The sequence below is a fragment of the Taudactylus pleione genome, unplaced genomic scaffold (assembly GCF_031769625.1).
Source record: "Taudactylus pleione unplaced genomic scaffold, aTauple2 ptg000025l, whole genome shotgun sequence".
NCBI lineage: Eukaryota > Metazoa > Chordata > Amphibia > Anura > Myobatrachidae > Taudactylus > Taudactylus pleione.
Genome location: NW_028284427.1, coordinates 9796617 through 9819587, shown reverse-complemented (window position 1 = coordinate 9819587; position 22971 = coordinate 9796617). Strand labels below are relative to the sequence as shown.

At 40.4% G+C, this 22971-nt stretch overlaps 1 protein-coding gene across 2 annotated transcripts in view; it reads right to left on the bottom strand.

Moving 5' to 3' along the window:
- Positions 1–22971, bottom strand: part of SLIT3 (slit guidance ligand 3) — a 747204-nt gene that overhangs the window by 640207 nt on the left and 84026 nt on the right. The window contains exon 3 of one of the 2 annotated variants that reach the window (XM_088451316.1): positions 22516–22587. The exons of the other annotated variant lie outside the window; for it this stretch is intronic. Within the exon in view, the coding sequence (XP_088307442.1) occupies positions 22516–22587 (72 nt within the window). The remainder of the gene's footprint in view (positions 1–22515; positions 22588–22971) is intronic. 2 annotated transcript variants of the gene reach the window in all.

Sequence of the window (22971 nt, the reverse complement as noted above, 5' to 3'; positions counted from 1 at the left end):
TTAATTGCCTAACATTGTATCTTAGCTTATATATAGTGAACAATAAAATAATGTGCAAGTAAGTCACATTTTTTATATTTTGTTTTGCATATTTGGAGGTTCCCACAGTAAAGAATAGACATTTACAGTAGCTGATGGAAGACATTCCCATCCATATATAGTTTATATTTAACAAAAAATTGTTTTAACTATTAAATGCAGTACAAAACGTTGTGAACATGTAATATATTCTGGAGATTAACTATAGTAAAAAACAAACAAAAAAAAACACAAAAATGAATGACTTTGTTAGAAGAGAAAATGTTTTATTTGCTTACATATGTAATTATGCTGTACAAATAATACTGATATACATTAGCTTGTCTCCTCATGGGTCTACGCATATAAGGTTTGCACCTGTGTGGGTTTAAGCCCAGGAGATCAGAGCAATCTGCTCATACATGTATATGGTGCAACGGGCTATGCCTATGTTAAGGCGGGTATCCACTAGATGATAAATTGGACGATTTGAACGTTAACGAAAAAACACTAAGGTATTTTGTCTGGAATTATACAGTCCTATGTGTGGTATTGAACATTTGTAGCCAATTTTGTCTGGAATTATACTGTCCTACGTGTGGTATTGAACATTTGTAGCCAATATTGTCTGGAATTATACTGTCCTACGTGTGGTATTGAACATTTGTAGCCAATTTTGTCTGGAATTATACTGTCCTATGTGTGGTATTGAACATTTGTAGCCAATTTTGTCTGGAATTATATTGTCCTACGTGTGGTATTGAACATTTGTAGCCAATTTTGCCTGGAATTATACTGTCCTACTGTGGTATTGAACATTTGTAGCCAATTTTGCCTGTATTTATACTGTCCTACGTGTGGTATTGAACATTTGTAGCCAATTTTGCCTGGAATTATACTGTCCTACGTGTGGTATTGAACATTTGTAGCCAATATTGTCTGGAATTATACTGTCCTACGTGTGGTATTGAACATTTGTAGCCAATTTTGTCTGGAATTATATTGTCCTATGTGTGGTATTGAACATTTGTAGCCAATTTTGTCTGGAATTATATTGTCCTATGTGTGGTATTGAACATTTGTAGCCAATTTTGTCTGGAATTATATTGTCCTACGTGTGGTATTGAACATTTGTAGCCAATTTTGCCTGGAATTATACTGTCCTACTGTGGTATTGAACATTTGTAGCCAATTTTGCCTGGAATTATACTGTCCTACGTGTGGTATTGAACATTTGTAGCCAATTTTGCCTGGAATTATACTGTCCTACGTGTGGTATTGAACATTTGTAGCCAATATTGTCTGGAATTATACTGTCCTACGTGTGGTATTGAACATTTGTAGCCAATTTTGCCTGGAATTATATAGTCCTACGTGTGGTATTGAACATTTGTAGCCAATTTTATTTAATTTTTTTAAAGTTCTATAGTAAATTTTTCATCTAAATGGTGTGTGAAGGAGTTGTCAGACTACTGTGTACTGGGAGAAGAGAGGCATGCCAATATAATATTTGTTCAACAAGTTACATGGTTGTCAACACCATTGTGATTGTTTTAAGTCATTCATGTCTGTTGGTCCCCACATCTGAGCTGTGTGCGATCAGAGTGGGACTTTTTCCCTTCAAATGCGTTTTATAAGCACAGCGATGTGAATAGGACGCACAAGCAGCTTATGCTGATTAAATGATATGCGGCATGCCTATGTTTTATGTGCGACTGCGGGTGTATCTGCATGCGAAACACTACTATTCACATCGCTGTGTGAATAAGACACAAATAAAGGGAAAAAGTTGCATGAAAAGATGCTCGGTGCTACCGAGTCACTTCACGGCATGGTGCGACTAGAAGGGCAGCTTAACACGCAATGAGGCTAGATGTAGGAGGACACATCTGTAAGTGCATATTAGGTGTGTGCTAAACTCAGATTTGCTTATGGTCCTTTAAGTTATACCTTCTCTAAGTTACACATGCTGACCACACAGTAGTTCTAACATGCACACCTCACTTCATGTTAAATCATTCAGTTAGTTTATGCCAATGGCAAACTAATAACTGCACATACTATATAGTAAGTATTATTAATAATTGCACATACTATATAGTAAGTATTATTAATAACTGCACATACTATATAGTATGTATTATTAATAGCTGCACATAGTATATAGTATGTATTATTGATGACTTTATATTGAGAATAGGGTAGAAGCAAATTCTGAAAGTAACATGGCTTTATTAATGCACCTATTCATTTAATTATCTGTACAAAGGAACCAGAGGATAATAACATCCAAAGCATCATCTTTGGAAGACAGAATGAAGAATAACGAATGGCAATCATATGCCCTGCACTGCCAGCCCTGCACATGCTCTGGATATAATTACATTTCAATTCTAACAAAATACCAGATATAATTAAATTCTTTCCGATACCACAAGAGAGCAATGAAACAAATGAAAAATGTAATTTTCTTATGTCATTTGAATTATTGGCCATATTTGGAGAGCTGAATGGTTGAACAAATGAAAATGAAATATTTAAACAGTTACAATAATAAAGGAAAGGTCATGTACAAAAATATCCAGCCCAGGTAACTACTGTAATCTATTACTTTAGAATCTTCTGCAAGTTTTTCTCAAGTGATGGATTTAAGATCCCAGCAGAATTTTTCCTGGCGGGTCTGGATCCCGCAGATCTACTAAGAGGAAAACCGCAGCAAAAATGCAGAAAAATCGCACTTTAGAACAGAAATTGCTATGTTGATTTTTCAACATTTAAGTCATTCAGACCACTAGATTTACCAAACCTGCCATAGAAGTGACCTGCAAAAAAATTGTTAAATATTATTTCATTATAGAAATATTTATGTATAAAGCAGTGAAATGTTTAGAGAAGTAGACCTGTGGAGAAGTTGCCCATTGCAGCCAATGTGCTTTAAGGTAGCATTTATCAAGTACGTAGATATAAATAAATTGACAATAAGTGTCAGCATGTCCTGGCATCAAGGGCTCGCTGGGACCTGCCATGACAGTATACACACACCATGACAAAGACATTTATTACATAAACACTCCCCAACACCCTCATTCTCTGCTCTATTACCCCTAAGACCAATAGGGATAGGGTCCACTTTAATCCACATAGGCATCTCAGGAACTTGGAAAAATAAACACATATAGTCACCGCACAACTACTCCTAAGGAGTCCTGATAAGAATAAGAGTTATCTCCCAGCCACTTTCTTAGGAATCAATGATAAAATTAACTAGATAGGTGAATTGTATGTGGATATGCTATGACTTCAAACATTTATTCAAGAGGATATGACACTTTGACAACGTGCTGAGGCATGAAATGCATTAGCCTCTGAGAACAGCTGTACCTGGACCAAGTACCCACACTTCCAGCCACAACGTCACTTCCGGCAGTGATGTGACGTCAGTCTCGCCACATGGGGAAACAAGCGGCTGGGACACATACTGCACTCTGGCAACAGAGACACAGGAGGAACATATAGGTAGAGATCAGGGTAAGAACTTCTGCATTGTTCCAGTGTTTTCTAATATTCCGATGATTGACTCTGATAATCCGACACAAATATATTGTTTAAAAGAGCCTAAACAATATTTGTAATGTCATTTACATATCCTTTTGGATAAACATTTGAAGTCATAGCATATCCACATCCTTTCTGTGCTTGTTAATTTTTTTAGACTATTAGGGGTAAATTTGCTAAAGTGAGAGTTTTTAGAAGTGGAAATTTACTAAAGTGAGAGTTTTTAGAAGTGAAGATGTTGCCCATAGCAACCAATCAGATTCTAGCTATTATCTTCTAGAGGGTGCTAGTTAAATGTTAAGTAGAATGTGATTGGTTGCTACTTGCTATGGGCAACATCTCCACTTCTAAAAACTCTCACTTTAGAAAATCTACCCCTTAGACTGAACAGAGCTGAATTAACATTCAGCACGGGTATCTATGTTTTCTATATAGTACTACCATAAGAATGCTTTGGAACACACTGGATCATTCTGGCCAATCAGAGCTTTGCAATGCATTCTAAAGCAGTGGCCGGCACACCCACTCCTTATTTATAGAGGGTTTCGGAGAACATTTACTATTGTTGAAAATTGTCTAAAAAATGTAGGTAACTGAAATGTCCTGTTTTACTAAATTAATTTATGTTTGTTAATTTTAAATTAGTATCTTATAAATGCTCTATTGTTAATCTTGCTTTAAATGTTAAACAAATATTTCTTAACAAATGTTTATTAAATAATATTAAATAATTGCTCCTTCTGCGCTTTCAGCACGGTCTTTCTACCACATTATATTTTGTATTTTGATTGCCCCTGTACATAATACAATTTTCCCGTTATATCTTCATGGTTAAAAAAAAAAAATCACCCTGTAAAGTCCTCTACACTATATAGACAGATATTAATTAATTTAAGCATATTTTATTGAGGTTTTTAAATCTAGTTTTTGGTGATGGTGGTGGAGGGGGCTAGAATGTAAAAAAAAAAGATGAAGTGGGTGATTACAAGTCTAATCAGGATACAACAATAATGCAACAAATTGGTTTAAGTTACTATTCAGTGAATGGGGGCCCAGACTCCAGATGCCTGGCCATATTTATTCAAAGGATACGAGAGAATAGGGAAGAAACCTGATAGTGGTCTATACCAAACAGACCATATTACTGAGAATTTATTCAGTGTATTACAGCCAATGAATGGAATCGACTTCATTTATGAATAATCCAGATCCTTTCCAAGTTTGAATATAAGGATGGTGTATTTGGCTTTTTCCGGTAGGAAGAAAGTTTACACATCATGTAACGTTAAGTATATGCTATATCACGTATTGACCAGGAACGTGTTGGGAAGGAGAAAGTAGGAGGGGTTATTTGGTAAATGAACCGGTATGATACCAGAGATAAGGCAGTGAAAGGGGCTATTCATGGGCAGTCCAAATTATGTGGAGCAGGGTGCCCTCATGTCCCCGCATCTCTGCCAACAATAAAGCCTCCAGATAAATATAGAGGCTTTATTCGGTGGAATAATGTAACCCTTACATTCCCATTACCCTCCTTCATTAAAGTGATGTTGTGTGCCTTAATTTCTGGTCCCTGAAATTCCAGCCAAACACATGGTTTTATGAAGTAAGATGGCAGTTTTTGCAGTGTAAAAAATGTTTCATCGGCCAATGTGAGGTGATGGGTGGAGCAAAGGTTTTCCTTGAGAACTACAGAGTAGTTGCCCTGGTGTACATCATTTTGTGTAACAGTGCAATAATGAGATTTCATTTTGATAACTGATAAATAAAGAAGTGGAGAGAATAATAATTTAAAAAAAAGTAAAAAAAATAAGAATGCCTGAAAAACCCAATTTACAGCAACCTGGGGGGTAAAATATGACAAGCATTCCTGGCAGAGAAAGGGTTTAATGGTTTCTGAAGTACTAAAGGTAATCAGAAATATAAAGCAATGGATACCTATGTAGATGCAGGACATAATTTACTAAAAATTAAAGCCATCTGCAACTGCAAAATCCCTATCATTGTTCTCATCATTTATCACAGATACTCTGTTCTGCCCCACCAATATCAAATGTGGGAAAAATCTGAGATTAAAAAGTCAAAGGTGCTCCATCCTACCTTATGACATGAGGCGGCAGCTACTTTTGCAGAGCATGATCATCACACTAATTACCTAAAATGTAAAGTCCCTTGAATTAATTATATTCAAGAATGATATAAAACGTAAATGCAGCTACGTTTTGGACAACAGGTGGCACAGTAGTTTCCACTGATACCTTACAGTGTGTATGTATGTATATATATATATATATATATATATATATATGACATGAGTCTCTACATAAATAAATGATAATCAAATCAATGAAGGGGGGGAATTACCATATGTGATAGCAGTCCATCTAAAAGCACCCTGCAACATTCCTGATTGGGCTAAACCGCATGGACCAGCCCTTATACTGTGACTACCCACATCGTTATGACCATAGAGATCAGGACTCAAAGCATACAATGGGGTTATTATATGGACATATATGTGTGTATATATATGTGTATGTATAACAGTCACTCTAGATCCGGCACTCAAGGCTGCTGAAAGCCTCAGTCAGACTTGCTTAGGTTTCTTACAAAGATGGGTGTTGCCCCCCTCCATATATAACAAACACAAGGCGGCACTCCCAAGTCTTGCAAATATAAATCAAGCCGTGTCTTTATTGCATCAACGTTTCGGGTACTGCTACCCCGTCATCAGGACAGACATATGAGTACACAGTGTTACAGACAATCTTATATACTTACATAACGCTACTCTCCTGCCTCCGGTCAGACGCCGTCCCACAGCTGAAATCAGCTAAGCTGAAAGCACTCGGATACAACTGAGTGCATGAATTACAAAAAAGGGGCCGCGTCTGACCAAAGACATGAAGCCACACAGCTGTTGCCTAGCAACAGTAAACAAAGCGGAAAATTACATCATGAGCACAATCAAACCAAAGTGGGAATATTGTGAACATACTAAGCATGTGGGCTCTACACAATAAGAAATAATGCATACAGCATAGTAAATATTACCAATAATGTGCAATATAGTAGAAAGCACATACATGAATATAGTTTATATTATATAATGCATGATAATATGAAAAAAATCCTATAAAAATAAGTAAACAAAAAGAGAAAATATATATAAAAAAATATTAATAAAGAAATGAAAAAAATAAACTATAATAAGTATGACAGAACACTAAATAATAAGCAATATTAAAAGTGAACAAATGTGTTATGCAAATAGAAAATGCATGAGAATAATATGTATAAAACATCATATAGCAAACCATACAAAAAATATGCAAATAAAGTGAAAAAATATAACATTTAAGCATAACTGACAGTTTAACCATACAAGCTGATTTTTTTGCTTGTTTACTCGATGTGCAATAGGTGTTGACCCAAGGTATGGTGTCTACTAGCTTATTAGATGTTTTCTCTATTAGCAAATTTTGTCTATTATGTGTCAGTGCTTTGTCCCTAGCTTACAAGTCCCTAGCTTTCAACAGATCTTTCATGGGGTAACCCCTGTCAGAAAATTTTTGAACCATCAAATCTAGTTGTGCTAACTTCTCAGTTCTATCACTACAGATGCGGCAAACACGCAACAGTTGAGAACATGGTAAGCTATTAACAGTTGCTTTAGGATGGAAACTGTTATGTCTTAAGATAGTGTTTCTCAGGGCCAGATTAACAATGGGGCGGATGGAGCTACAGCTCCAGGCCTCCACATAAAAATAGGCCCATGGTCATGACAACATGATGTTGACTGGCCATCTGCTCTCCACACGGACAGCCATAAATCATTATAAAAATTGTATTTCTATTTACCTCACAAAATTAAGCATTTTTTTCCTTTTCCATATTTAGGGAGACATTGGGTCTGAGAGTATAAGGGTGTACACGCCACATGGCACTGGCCACACCCACACAGCACTGGTCACACCTCCTCTGCTTCTCATAATAGGCCCTTGGTCATTTTCAGCTCCAGGCCCATGTGGCCCTCAATCCGGCCCTGGTGTTTCTATCTGTCTGCTTAGCAAACAACTTAGTACAGATGCCACCATCAGCTATACTTAATGCGACATCAAGGAAATTTATTTCTCTCGTACTGATGGTACTAGTTAGTTTAGCAAGGCAGGAAGATTGATTGTGCAAGGTAATAATGTCACTAAGCTTGTTCTCTTCTCCCCACCACATCAACATAATATCATCAATATATCGATCATATCGAAAAATTCTGGCTTTAATGCCATTATCTGCAAAATATAACTCACAAAAATATTAATGCTGTTGCCTTGTGACACGAAGCCACAAGGCAACAGCTGTGTGGCTTCGTGTCTTTGAGTGCTTTCAGCTTAGCTGATTTCAGCTGTGGGACGGCGCCTGACCGGAGGCGGGAGAGCAACATTATGTAAGTATATAAGATTGTCTTTAACACTGTGTACTCATATGTATGTCCTGATGACGGGGTAGCAGTCCACGAAATGTTGATGTAATAAAGACATGGCTTGATTTATATTTGCAAGACTTGGGAGTGCCGCCTAGTGTTATATATATATATATATATATATATATATACATATATATTTACTAATGACCTTTGTTGTAAATAAGCATAACTATCTCTAATAATTGCTTTATGTACCTGTACTGTATTTTTACACATCCTTAAAATATTATTATTTTGGTCCTATTCCTGGTGATCAGAGCATGACATGTATGCAGTTTAAGTTGCAAGTCAAATCAATTGAAGAGTCATTACCAATTATTTGGTTTAGGTTTATTGAACTTTCATCACAAGCAAACTGGATAGGTAACCATCAGTTCATATGTGGCACATAGGAGTTGGGTACACTTTAAACTTTGGTAACGCGTTTCACGGGCACGTCGCCGCTTCCATAGACTTTGTTTATGCTGGTATTTTTGAAGGCACTATTAGTGGAGTGCAGTTATATTGCCATATGATTATTGAATTCCTTTAAAAATACTGGCATAAACAAAGTCTGCGGAAGCGGGCAGTGTGCCCTTGAAACGCGTTACTAAAAGTTATGCTTACCCAACTCCTACATGCCATATTGGAACTTATAGTTACCTATCCAGTTTGTTTGTGATGAAATTTCAATAAACCTAAGCCAAAGTATTGGTAACAACTATTCAATTGATAGGACCTGCACCATAAACTATCACATTTGGACTTTCTCAAAGAGGTTTTGGATCCCTCTTTGCTATCAACTGACTGAACAGTTTCCTCAGTGAGAGGGCGCAAAGCACTCCCTTCTTTGGGTCTTAAGGTGCCCATCCACTTGTAGATGCAGGGACGACGGCATGATTAAGACATCGTAATCGTGGCATCGTCTCCAAGGGGTGAAGTGCATACACTGAACGTTCAGACGTTCAGTGTATGCACATCAATCATCCCCGAACATGGGCAACCTGGCGACGGTCGTCCAGTTGACTGTCATGTTCGGGCGATGATAGATGTCGGAAACGGCCAGCGGGCATGCGCCTCGCTGGTCATTTTAGACATTTAAATGCCCAATGTGCAGCCGATAACTGAGCGACTGCACGATTACGATGTTGTAATCGTGCAATCGCTCAGTATTATCTGCAAGTGGATGGGCACCTTTAGACAGGGACAACAACCCTAATATTCACATTTGGGTAATATAGACAGAAACCAGTATATTAAACATTTGCAGCAAGAAAATTTGCATTTTTAATTTCATGCAGTTTGCCAAAATCTGTTGCCTAAAGCAGCTGCTTCAGTTTGTGACAGGCCCAGCCCTACCCTGGGGGCACTGGAGAAGTGGAAGCCTCTGCTGTAACGTGCCAACTTCATCTCTGTGCAGCTGAAGTAATTATAGGCAGTGTCACTACTTCTCTATAAACAAAAGAGGGACCCCCTGTATGAATAAAAGTTTCATAGATGGTAAAAAAAAAATGATGGGTAAATACAATAATATTTTCATAATATCATCATATTCACAATTAGATTATAGCTCATTATATCGCATTTACAGACAAATGCTTGTTTACCTTCATGCCAAAAAGTTCAGCATTTTCTACATATATGAGAGACTGACAGAAATGATACTGGCCTACACTCCCGGAATGTACTAGTGAAGTAGGTGGTCTTAATTTGATGCGCTGTGCAGCGTCATCATGGCACAGCCTCACGGCTGCACTGCATTGTGGGCAAAGAGCCATGATGATGCAAACTGCACCACCGTGCCCTATACACCAGATCGCTGGTATTTCCATTGAAGATCTCACAGAGGAGCTGTCAGAATTGCCAGCAAATGTGACACAGATCAGATCTATTAACATTTCAATATGAATACTGTATTAGGCTTTGTGCATTTGTACACCAATAACGATCTGTGGTAGAGTGTGTTTTCAAAAATTATGTGAAGGCTCAAAATATTAGAGTTCATTAAAGCCTTTGGCATATTATTATTAATATCCTTTATTTATATGGCCCCACAAGTGTTCCGCACCGCCTTACATAGTACATAGAACTAATAGGTGTACAAGAAACAGTACATTACAGTGCAGGACAAGGACACGATTTATATACATTGCTGCAATAGTGATTAAAGCACTCACAATAAGCAGCTGGGAGTTGGCAGTCACGTGTTAGGTGCCCTTATGGGGAGTAAAGAGTAGAAGAAAATTTAAAGAGAAGCACATGAGGGAAGGGGTCCCTGCTTGTGAGAGCTTACATTCTAAAGGGGAGGGGCAGACAGACAGGCGTGACACAGAAGGGGAAGATAGGGAGAAAAGAGCATGAGGTGGGTTAGGATGAGTCCTGGAAGGCCTTGATGAAGTAGTTGGTCTTGAGAGCCCGTTTGAAGATTTGTAGAGAGATGGAGAGTCTGATGGGGAGAGGGAGAGCATTCCAAAGGTAGGGAGCAGCACGGGCAAAATCTTGGATGTGGGAGTGGGAGGAAGTAATCAGTTGGCAAGAGAGGCGGTATGCATTTGTTGAGCGAAGTGGATGGGCGGGAATGTGAAGGGAGAGAAGGTCAGAATAGTATGTGGGAGAGGATTTGGTGAGAGCTTTGTAGGCGAGTGTAAGAACCTTGAATTGGCTTCTGAAGGGGAAGGGGAGCCAGTGTAGGGCTTGAAGGAGAGGGGAAGCAATGTCTGGAGAGGAAGATGATCCGAGCAGCAGCATTGAGAACCGATTGTAGTGGAGAGAGGTGAGAGACTGGGAGGCAAGCTAGGAGAAGGTTACAGTAGTCCAATCTGGAGATGACCAGTGAGTGGATAAGGGTTTTAGTGGGTGAGGAAAGGTGAGGAAAGGTCTAATCCTGGAGATATTTTTTAGGTGGAAACGGCAGGACTGCGAGAGGTGCTGAATGTGTGGTTCAAAGGAGAGTGAGGAGTCTAGGATAACTCCAAGAGTATATAATCATTCTGAATACACAGATGGATGTAATTCAATTAGGCGTGACTAAAGCTGGGTACACACTTGAAAGATATATCTGCAGGGTATGGTCATACCTTTACTCCAGTAGTGCGTCTAAAAAAAGTCCCATCAGGTAGTAGGTCCTCTGACCCAACACGTTTCGAGTTAATAAACTCTTTATCAAGGCCTTAATAAAGTTTATTAACTCGAAACACGTTGGCTCGGAGGACCTACTACCTGATGGGACTTTTTTAGACACACTACTGGAGTAAAGATATGATCATTTAATTTTTTTAATATAAATCCCTTTTTTTATACATTTCTTGTTACTTGGTCTGCCTCTCCCTAAGTGTTGCCTACCCCTTCAGTCTAATTTAACTTTTGATTAATTATTCTACTGTTTTTTATCTTTGCGTGAGTAAAACATTGCTCTTTTATTAATATTGGAGTATATTCCGGAAATCATAATTTTTATAGATACCGCTACATGCTTTCTACCACCACGATAACTCGTGAGTATCGGTACGCATTATTATGAATGACCTATAAAGATACCTTTACAAGCTTCTTTACCTGTATATTAGTGTAAGTGAGGTACGCCACCTCTGCGAAATACACTAGATATCAACTATACTTCACAAGTCAGAGATACTACTAATCTGTAGGAGCTTTAATTCTCATCCTAATAAAAGATATCTTTATGGGAAATCACCTCCCTTCACTCAATGAGTGGGGGTACACTTGAAGTTATCTCGCATAGATGCATAAATTATATTGAGAAATAGACTATATGATTCTATGTTCTTCTTCAGTTTTTACATTATCTTCATTTATTTATCTGTTTGCATAAACCCTTGGTGAATCACATTGAGGACGTGCCAAACAGTATACAGAATCCTTGTCCATATTGAAAAGATAAGTATAAGTATATATCTTATACATACATTCACTCCAAGGTGACTAGAATTTTAGTGCCCTGACTAACATCATATCTATTTTTTCACTTGTTTATTCTTTGATCTTTGGGATGATCATTTTGATGTGAATAGGTGGCAGCAATTTTTGTTTGTGTGTAGCACCCTAACCCTCTTATATACATGATTCAAACTGTTAACACAGGCACTCTGGTGGTTCTTCTGCTCCCATATCCTATGGTAGCTAAAGAGCGCTGCACTGACCTGCTGGATAAGCGCCTGGTACCTCCTGCATTGAATGTGATTTGAGACCGTTTCACTTGTCTGTTATCGCGAACAATTCTGGACAGACGCCGCTGGTCAAGATCATTGCGCACCCGTAGTCAGCTACTGCACTGTCCGCGGTGGGTGTTAATACCTTCCTTGAGGTACTCCCAGTACACACGTGACACCATAGATCGAGGAATGTTGAATGTCCAGACAACTTTGGAAATGGAATGTCCCTTTCGTCGGGCATCCACTATCATTCCCCATTCAGACTCCGATCATTTGTGTCACCTTGTCATGAGCAGCCTAGATGGTGTTTAAATGGACTCCTGTAAGTTTACAACTGATGCAGGTCTGGTGTACCCACTTCAATACATGTAAAATGCTTTAAATTCTTCTGGAAGTGAGAGGATTAAGCTGCTGGATTCCGTCTATATCCCTAGTGAAGTGGGTGGTCTAGGGGCTTGATGTCACTTTTCATGAGGGGGCTCCCTGCGTTATGGCTTGTCTCCCCACAGTGGAGAATCTGAGGAAGATAAAGTAGGCAAGTAGACTGTATTGTCTTTTTTTCAAAATAGATAGCTATCTATCACCAGTCATTCCTTAGATATACACTCTCTGGTAGGGTATATCTAAGATTACATAGTCCAAACAAAAACTCCATTTAGACTGCTTCGGCAACATGACGATCAAGGGTAAGACTACCACTTTTCATGGCTAAGCGTGTCCACGTTTTTTGCGCAATCACATTAGTGCGATCATTTTTGTGTGTATTTTGCTGCGATAAGTATAGGTAGAAGTGGGGAAATCTGCCTGTACCCCCCAAAAAGCCAAACTGATATAGGATAACAGTACACAAGTGTATTAGTGGCCATAATGAAAGTATTTCGGATTGTTAAAATGTGTTAAATAGCTGTTACATGTATGTTTCTAAAACAATGATATAATGCTAGAAAGCAAATGTTTTTTTCTGCTAAATAAATGTTATTTTTAAATTGGGTGTGCATAAAAATGTCTAAAGTATATACTATTGTCATTAAAAACACTTTTACAAAACCTTCAAAATACACCACTAACACTCTCCTGCAATCTTAAAAAACACCTGTCCTATTAATACAGCACCCCATATACCTGTCCCACATCAATTAACCCATTTTCCTGCACTTTGTACTTTTTCACCATAAAAATAACATGTTATTATTGGCCAAATTAAGCTAAATAAAACATACTTTTTGCCTAATTAGTCAATAAGGAGGGTGCCCCAGTGATTCGGAACCAAGTCCCGACATTGTTAACCAAAAATAGGAGTTTTGCATAATTTTTCACCTACTAAGGAGGTGGTGAAAACCTTTTGCGGCAAATGGTATGGAGAATTCGCACCTGTGAAAAATCGCGGCTAATAGGATTGCGCGATAAGTTCAAATTTGCACGATAAGTCAATTTTCGCAGAAAAGCCCCTAATTGAATTACCCCTAAGTCTTCACTATAAGGGAACCAAATTGTTGAGGTCTGTGGTAGTTTCAAAGGTAATCCTAGTAAACTTTATTTTTGAAAATTTCTAAGACTATATCCATGTAGTTTTATGTACGTGCAGGCAGATCCAGCTAATGTATCCTATTTGTTGAATACAGCCAAAAGCTAGAACTTGGAATTTTATGTATCTACGTGGGAGAGTCAGTGGAATGTTTAAATGCTGTCTGTGAATTCTGAGCTACCTTTCTGACACAAGGTGTTGTGAAACAGGACAGATTGATGTGTACAGCAGAGATTATACATTTTAAAGTACATAATAATACCCAAACATTTATGACTAGGCACTTCTAGCAGATTTGATACAAAACGAATTACCTCATTTGCTGCCGTGCACTAGCTTACTTGACCACATAAAGGTATATATATCACTGTATCTCACAAGGTTAACACACTCATCTCATGTCCTGAAATAATCTGTGCTGCAGAGAACATTCCAGTAATTTGTTATATCCCCCCCACCCACCCACCCACACACACACAAACACATGCTTTAAAACAGGCAACAGCCAGCAGTAAATGGAGATTGAAAACAAAACAGGTGACCTAACAACACCTAAAGAAAAAATAGGAACGCTATCACAAACAGGTTCCAATCAAAGAGAAATATGCAGCAACAAAATGTGAGGTCCATCTACATGAAATGGCAGACTTGTATCTAAAAAGTCCTCCTGAGGAAGACCACCATAAGAGAAGACCACCCTATCTCACCCAGGATGCTACTAAAACCCTCATACACTCACTGGTCATCTCCTGATTGGACTACTGTAACCTCCTCCTATCTGGCCTCCCCAATTCCCATCTCTCTCGTCTCCAGCCTGTCCTCAATGTTGCTGCTCGGCTGATCTTCCTCTCCAAATGCTCTACATCTGCCTCCTCTTTCCTACAAGCCCTGCACTGGCTCCCCTTCCCTTTCAGAACCCAATTCAAGGTTCTCACGCTCGTTTACAAAGCCCTCACCCATTCCTCTCCCATTTACATCTCTGACCTCATCTCCCTTCACTCTCCTGCCAGCCCTCTTCATTCAACGAATGCACACCGCCTTTTATGCCAACTGATTACTTCCTTCCACTCCTGCCTCCAAGATTTTGCCCGTGCTACTCCCCACCTTTGGAACTCTCTCCCTCTCCCCATCAGACTCTCCACCTCACTACAATCATTCGAAAGGGGTCTCAAGACCCACTATTTCATTAAAGCCTCCAGCTCTCATCCTAACTTGCTGCTACATGCTCCTTCCTCCCTGTCTACCCCATCTGTGTCACACCTGTTTGTCTGCCCCTCCCTTTAGAATGTAAACTCTTACGAGCAGGGCCCTCTACCCTCTTGTGCTTCTCCCTACTTCACTTTCATCTACTTCTTACTCCCCACTAGGGCACCTAACACTTGGTTGCTTATGCTCTGCTGCTTATGTGGGTGTTATGGTCGCTAATGTAGCAATGTATATTATCCATGTCCTTGTCTTGTATTGTATTGTATTGTACTGTAAGTCACTGGTCACCTATTTGTTTATGTACTTTGTAAGGTGCTGCGTAACACTTGTGGACCTATATAAATAAATGATAATAATAAGAGGAAAAGCATACAGATTTAGATCTGATTCTAATACCATCCTTATGCTGGAGTCACCACTGGAAAAGGACTGGTAATCCAAGAACCCACATGAGGTACTTCAAATAAACCTCTCTTTTTGATCATTTTTTTGTATACATATATTTAAAGTGTATTAAATGTGATGATTTTACTACACTATATTGCTGCTATGTTTATATCTGTGCTGTATAAACTGTATCTACCTATTGGGAGAGGATCCATTGGAAACCCACAGACCACCAGACCTTTGAGATAAGCTTACATATTTATATTATCTGGATGCAGTTTGTCAAATATTGGGTATAACTGTAGTTTATTTACATACAATGCTATTACTTATCTGTAGATTCTATGGTTGCTGCCTCCTCTATACCAAGTGGCTTATCTGTTTTACTGTGTGGACACCCGTGTCAATTTATTTATATATTGGCACTTTTTGTCAGTATTTTGGAAAATCCTATTTGGATGTAGACAAATGGCCAGATTGTTAAAATATAGTTGTTGGGACAAATGGCCAGCCTGGAGCCTCCTAATACTGCAGTCTAATGCAGGCCATACATCTATGGCCCCGATTCCCTGTTCTGCCGATCCAACGCGATCCACGGGCATCAATGAATGTATATCCATCAGGGATCGAGGAAATTCAACATGTAAAAAGTCCCCGACTGGCTGACTCCAACCATTTTAGAGTCAGGACCGGGGAATCAAAATTGTCCATTGCGACCCATATATCCATCGGAGGATCCGGGAAAAACTTGCCAATTCCACTCATTTTTTTTATTGGGATCGGTGAATTGAAGATTTCCAACATGATGAATTTCCCCAGTTCCCTGACCCCGGCAGAACAGTGAATTGAAGCATTCCATCTCAGGTGTATGGCCCCATAACAGTGACCACAAACGTCTGTGAACGTAGTTAGCAGTTGACCACATTTTGTAATCAACTCAGGTAAAATCTGACTTTTTTATTCAGGAAAATGATATAATATGGTCCGCACACAATACAATATTGGGATAGTTTCACCAGAAAATGACCAGATTTGTGATCAGCTTTAACTATTGATCTGCAGTGATTTTTCAAATAAAACAGTTCAACGAAGTTCAAAAAAGCTGATTGGGGAGGCAGGTGTTCCTGAACAGGCTGACTGACATAGTTAGAACATCTACACTGGTGTAGCCATGACCGAATCTGCAAGGCCGTAAGGGAGTACCAGTGAGCAGCAATGGTTCCTGCCCTCTTACCTGAGGGGGGCTTCCGCTGCTTCTGGTCCCGGTGCCTGCACAATGGATGTCAGGCACCGGGGCTTGCGCATGCGCATGAGCAGCAGTAGCACTGCGCATGCGCATAACACTAGACCAGCTTCTCGGGGCTGCATTGATAACAGCCCTGAGAAGCCCTGTAGGGCTGCATGAAAGGCAGAGCAGCGGTTTGCACTAGAAGACACTCTCTGCTTATGGCAGCCCGATTGGCAGTCCCAGGGGGAGGAGACACCTCCCCTGAGGCTGCCTGTCCTGTGCGTGACTGGCAGGTGGCGCTTCCAAGAGGAAGCCACATTCAGTCACAGTGTAGGAAGTGCAATCACGGACTGCACTGGCTCACTGAAGTGGAGGATTTTAATCCGCCACTGCCAGTGAGACACAATTATTTTTTTTATATCAGTCTCTACAAAGATCTACATATAAAAGTCAAATTTAACTCCAACATGGGGGGGGGTCTCTTCTGCTGGATGAGAATTTATCTTATCTGGTCGTTTGTCTTCCCTGTATAAGATTTTATAATCTCTCATAACGTTTTAGATTACATCTTAAAACAAACCATAGTACATTTTTGGGAAAATTTATACTGTAAGTGTGGCTTTACAGAATGCAGTGGAGGTCCTATAAATACCTAAGCCGGTAATCTCTGGATTAAGTCAACATTTTAAGATACCTTTTACACGTAATCATTGCTAAGAAATTTCCTTCACAATGACAAAGTAATATTGGCAAAAAGAAAGTAATTGCTATGTCAAAGAAGACAATTAATTTTCCCATCCCCTCTGCTACTCTTGGGTTGAATGACAGTAGATTGTTATCAGTTTTATATTTACATTTCACATAATAACAGATAGCCACACTGAGCACATGGCTTTCATCTGGCCTAACCATTAGCAGAAATCATTAAATTTGAAATATTTGCCTATTAAATTTAAGAACCATTCCAGATGCTGGCAGGATGGGAGTTAGACAAATAGTATTCTATATATTTGTAAGAGACAAAGATTAAATTGTCTAATGTGCACTTGAAAGGTGATGAATCATTCCATCCAAACGGAAATGTAAAAATTACGGCAACCACAAAACTCTCCTGACATAATTTGTGTTTAAACACCAGGAATCATTTGCTTTTTTTGATACGTGTTTGAATGCACAGTGGTTTCTGGAAAATGATACAATTGGAAGATACAATTGGAAGTGTGTACTATATACTAATTTCTTCCAAGTTCTAATAGATTTGCAGGGATCTACAAGATGACCTAAAAGGTATAATAAATAATGAATATAAGTGACCATAAAAAGCAATAATGTATAAGGAAAATAAATAAACAATATACATTTTTATTTTACCTAACATGGTGCTGGCTGAGGGCACTATCCCTAATCAAAAAGTTTGGGTTTGAATTTTGCACAAACCCGTAAAACAAGAGCCAATACCAACATTTGCTCACCCAACCTGGCGCTATCCTCCATTATTCCCACCAGCGCCATAACTAGGGGTGTGCGAGTGGTGCTATTGCACAGGGCACTGTCGCTGCCCCAAGGCACCTGCATAAAGGTAAATCCCTGGGAATGCACAAATTGTATAACATAACTAGGAGAATTACAGAAAAAATATTTTTGATCTTAGTTTTTTCCTTTTATAATGACTGAAAGAAAGCCCTGTCAATACTCAAAATATAATATCAAATTGACTAGGCTAGACCAGTGCTTCTCATACTCGGTCTGCAAAGGACACCAACAGTCCAGGTTTTAAGTATATCCATGCATGGATACAATGTAATAATCAATGCGGGAGGTAATGAGCATATGAATTACCGTTTTGCAGTGACTTGTGTGAGACATGAGAATTCAGGACAGGCTTCTTAGATTTATAACATTGACTGAATGTGGGGAGTAAAGCAGTGGCAAATGCAGGATTTTTAAGGGGGATTTCCGCCCACCGCCCCTCTCCCAGCTAGTATCTAATTATGTTGAGTAAGAAGGGACTCACAATCCCTGACTGCAACCTATTTTTCTTTCTAGATGCAGCTAATGCTGCTGCTGAACATGCCGCCTGGCGCCTGGCCTGATAGCTGGCCCGGGTGCTGGGCGGCTAATACGGAGGTGAAGCCGTGAGTTGTCACTCATGGCTCTGCTCCGCAAAGGCCATTGGAAGGAGTGGCTGTGGCCGGGGATGCGCAGCATGCCATCCTGCGGCCATCTTGTCTCCTCCTGTAGCCAGCTGCCAGAATGAGCTTCTGTGCAGAAGCTCATTCTGACTTGGGTCACGCACGGTCACAGTCACCTGACTGGCTGACCACTGCACTGCTCGAGCAGAGCTGAGCTCCAATCGTGGCATCGGCGGGGGGGGGGAGAGAGGGGGTAGCGCCAGGCTTTCAGCTTGGTTAGTCTGGGGGGGTTTCTGTGTGCTCCTAAAACCTCCTGCGTGCGCTACAGAGTAAAGGACAATTCTGAATCAAGAATGACACCTACTGTACAGTAAGCAGCGGCCACGATGAGCAGGGTTTATTGTCAGACTGTGAAATAAGAACTGAATTCCCCGTGAAACCAGCATACCTGTTAGTAATATGTTGCATGCACAGTAATGTACAAAATATTCCCATTCAAGAAGGTGTTAATATTAGTCATGAATTATAATTTCCTCACTCAGATTGTCATGTAAAAGAGACACAGAGCCTGATTTGCTGCGTCCGCTCGTGCGTCTGTTGCCAGGCTTGCGTCGGTTATAATATACAAATGCTAGTTTCTGCCTTTCCCTGGTCTAGTAGCCTGCATCTGAATGTGCAAGCACTGAGTCGCCCACTATTAGTGTTTCTGCATGCTGTAACCCCGCCGATGTACTAAGGAACTTTCATACCTCCAGGTTATATGATATGGGAAAGAAGTGTTATAAAAGCTGTGGGGTAATTGGGAATACCTATGGAGACGTCTAGCTAGTGAGCTGGTGCTGTCGCCAACAGTAACAGACATTTTCTTTCTGTTCGGAAACTGCAGCAAAACCACCCCAAAAAACTACAATTAGAATCTGATTGGCAGTGGTGGTGTGATTAGTAACAGCTTTTTTCCATTTGCACCAGTTTTATAAAATGGGTGCAATTGGAACATCACATAAATATATTCGGTGAAATATTTTATATTTTACATTATATAAGGACAGTGGGTGGAACTTGGTGTATAGCTAAATAATTTTCTAACCTTCTCCGATCTCTAAGTGATCACTAATGACTAATGTTAAATACGTTAATAATCCATAAAAATATACATAATAACAACAATTTGATTGCATTTATTCATATCAGATTTAATACACTTTTCCCTGCTTCCACCCCCCCCCCCCCTCCCTGGGATGATTTTTCCCATGAGTGCCAGCCCTGGGAGACAAGGAAAATGACCACATTGTAAAAATTACTGTGAGGTCTATGTACTAAGCCATGGAGAGAGATAAAGTGGACGGAGATAAAGTACCAACCAATTAGCTCCTAACTGTAATTTTTCAAACACTGGGCTCTATTGACTAAAGGCGCACATCCACCACCCGATTAAACAGAGCGATTGAACGATAACTACATCGTTATTGTTCAATCACTCGTTAATCGGGCATACAAATTTCAAAAACGGGCAGCGATGCACACTCCCGCTGGTCGTTTTTGACATCTATCATCGCCCGAACATGCTAGACAATCTGCCGATAACGACAGATTGGCCATGTTAGGGGATGATAGATGTGCCTACATTGACCAACTGCTCGTTCAGTGTAGGCACAGCACAAACTGTGAAACGACTGCAAGCTTACAATGTCGTAATCGTGTAGTCGTTTCACAGTCTGCTAGTGGATGTGCCCCTTAAGCCTTAAATGGCAATAAATTGAACGGAGATAAAGTACCAGCCAACCAGCTCCTAACTGCAATGTCACAGGCTTTGTTTGAAAAATGACACTTAGGAGCTGGTTGGTTGGTAATTTATCTCCGTCCACTTTATCTTCATCCAAGGTTTAGTAAATAGACCCTAGTGTTTGAAAAATGAAAGCCAGGAGCTGATTGGTTGGTAGTTTATTTCTCTCCACTTTATCACTCTCCAAGGGTTAGTACAAATACCCGTGTCTGTAAATATTGTGCTGTGGTGCTTAGTGTCACATAGACATGGATGCTTTCCTGTGGTTAACCAGACTGGGGGCCTGATTCAGACATGGTCGCAAGCGCTGTGCGCTCGCAACCGGGTCAATGGTGGACCAGTGCGCACGACGGAGCCGGCTCCCTCATGCGCATGCACGAGACCCGGATAGCGACGGGCACTCCGTCGCTCCGGGTCTCGCAACAAAGGGGGCGTGCTGTCGATGTTGAGTGACAGCACGCCCCCTTTGGTGGGCGGGCCGGGGGAGTGGCTGCCCAAACGGTCACCCACAGCTATGCGAGCAGCCAGGAGGCTGTTCTAAAAAAAGACCGGCCCTGATTCAGAGCGTCCGGCTCTGAATCAGGGCCTGGGTCTTTCAGTGCTTCCTCTGTCCCAGTAACAAGGCTTGTGAAAGCAGGGCCATCGTCGTAAGCACACTGCACTATAAAGCATGCTGCTGTCGCTGTATAATTGCATGATTACACCGTCATTCTTAGACACACAGGTTGCAATTACTGTAGGCAATTAGCACACCACCTTCAAGACTTTAACCCAGATGGTCTAAAAAATAATGAAAGTGAATAGGCTTGTGCACCAATCAGCTCCTAACTGTCATTTTACAGGCTGTATTTGAAAAATGACAAATTGGTTGGTACATTATCTCTCTCCAAACTTTGATACATCTCCCCCACAGTCACCTATGAAACCACAAGCTTGCACAGTTGCTACAGACCAGTGGTTCTCAAACTCAGTCCTCAGGACTCAGGCCCTGATTCAGAGCCGGACGCTCTGACAGAGCGCTCACTCTGAATCAGGGCCGTCCTTTCTAATTTTAGAGCGGCCTCCTGGCCGCTCGCATAGCTGTAGGTGACCACCCACAGCTATAGCGAGCAGCCAAAAACATGGTCGCTATGGTCAAGACTATCGCGACCATCGGGCTTGCGACGAGACCCTTGTGGTAGGGTCTCGTTGCCGCAAGCCCTGGAGTGCTTTCGGCTCTATCAGAGCCGAGAGCACTCCCACTGACATCACTTGTGATGTCAGTGGGGCCGGCCCCAGACGGTAGGCGTTCCCATGGGAACGCCTCCATCTGGGCAGCAACGCCCCCGGCAAGCCCACCAAAGGGGGCGTGCTGTCACTCACCATCGACAGCACGCCCCCTTTGTAGCGAGACCCATAGCGACGGCTTGGCCGTCGCTATCCGGGTCTCGCACATACGCACGACGGAGCCGGCTCCCTCGTGCGCATGTGCACTGGGCCAACATCGACCCGCTTGCGAGCGCTGAGCGCTCGCAAGCGGGTCTGAATTAGGCCCTCAGTTCACGTTTTCCAGGACAACTATCAGGTGCACAGATGCAGTCATTACTCATTGTCACATTTTAAAAGATACACAGGTGAAGTTAATTATTTCACTTGTGATTCTGTGAGGAGACCTGGAAAACATGAACTGCTTGGGGTCCTGAGGACTGAGTTTGAGAACCACTGGTATAGACAAAAGTAACAGAAGCTCATGCAGCTGAGTCTGCCTATGTTTACTGGAGAGATCCTGCACAGCGGCAGCTGCAGGTGAGGCAAGAAATGGAAAATAATCTTTATCAGTACATTATAAAACGTAAGCATTGTTCCTTAGGATAAGAATGTGTGAATGACCCCCGACATATCCAAATATTGAGGTCATATCACCATGGTACCGTTTTTATACTGAACAGCAACATTTAAGTAATTCAAATGTTTTTCTTGACACTTTCTTTTCCAAACCATATTTTTTTTTTTTCCAGCGTGTGATGATTAAATACAAATTTTAATAATACAATTAATCTGGACTTACATTCGCTCTAACTGCTTTAGGTCTTGAAATGCGCCTCGCTCTATGATGCTGATCTGGTTGTCTTCCAGGTGCCTAAAGTCAAAAGAGTTTCAGTTACCTAGTAACAAAAGTGTTTGTGTCATCCCTTAAAAACACACAGAAAAAGATAACATAAAAAAAATGTTCATCTGACGGTTTAGCTCACATTTATCTATTTATTTTTTTCCAACAATTTTTTTATTAAAGCACATTACCAGATTTTCATTCCAACCAATCAACTAGTTGGATGGTTGGACAGAAAATCTTTACGTGTGTATGCAGCTTAAAGGAGACCAATATGAAGGATCCAAAGTTATAAAGGGATTCTCTCTCTATGGGCTGAGCAGTCTAGTTTCATACTGGAAAGTGGACTTAAGGCAATCGTGTATATAAGTCTGTAACTGAATGGGAAGAGACTCGGTAAAGAAACAATTGACA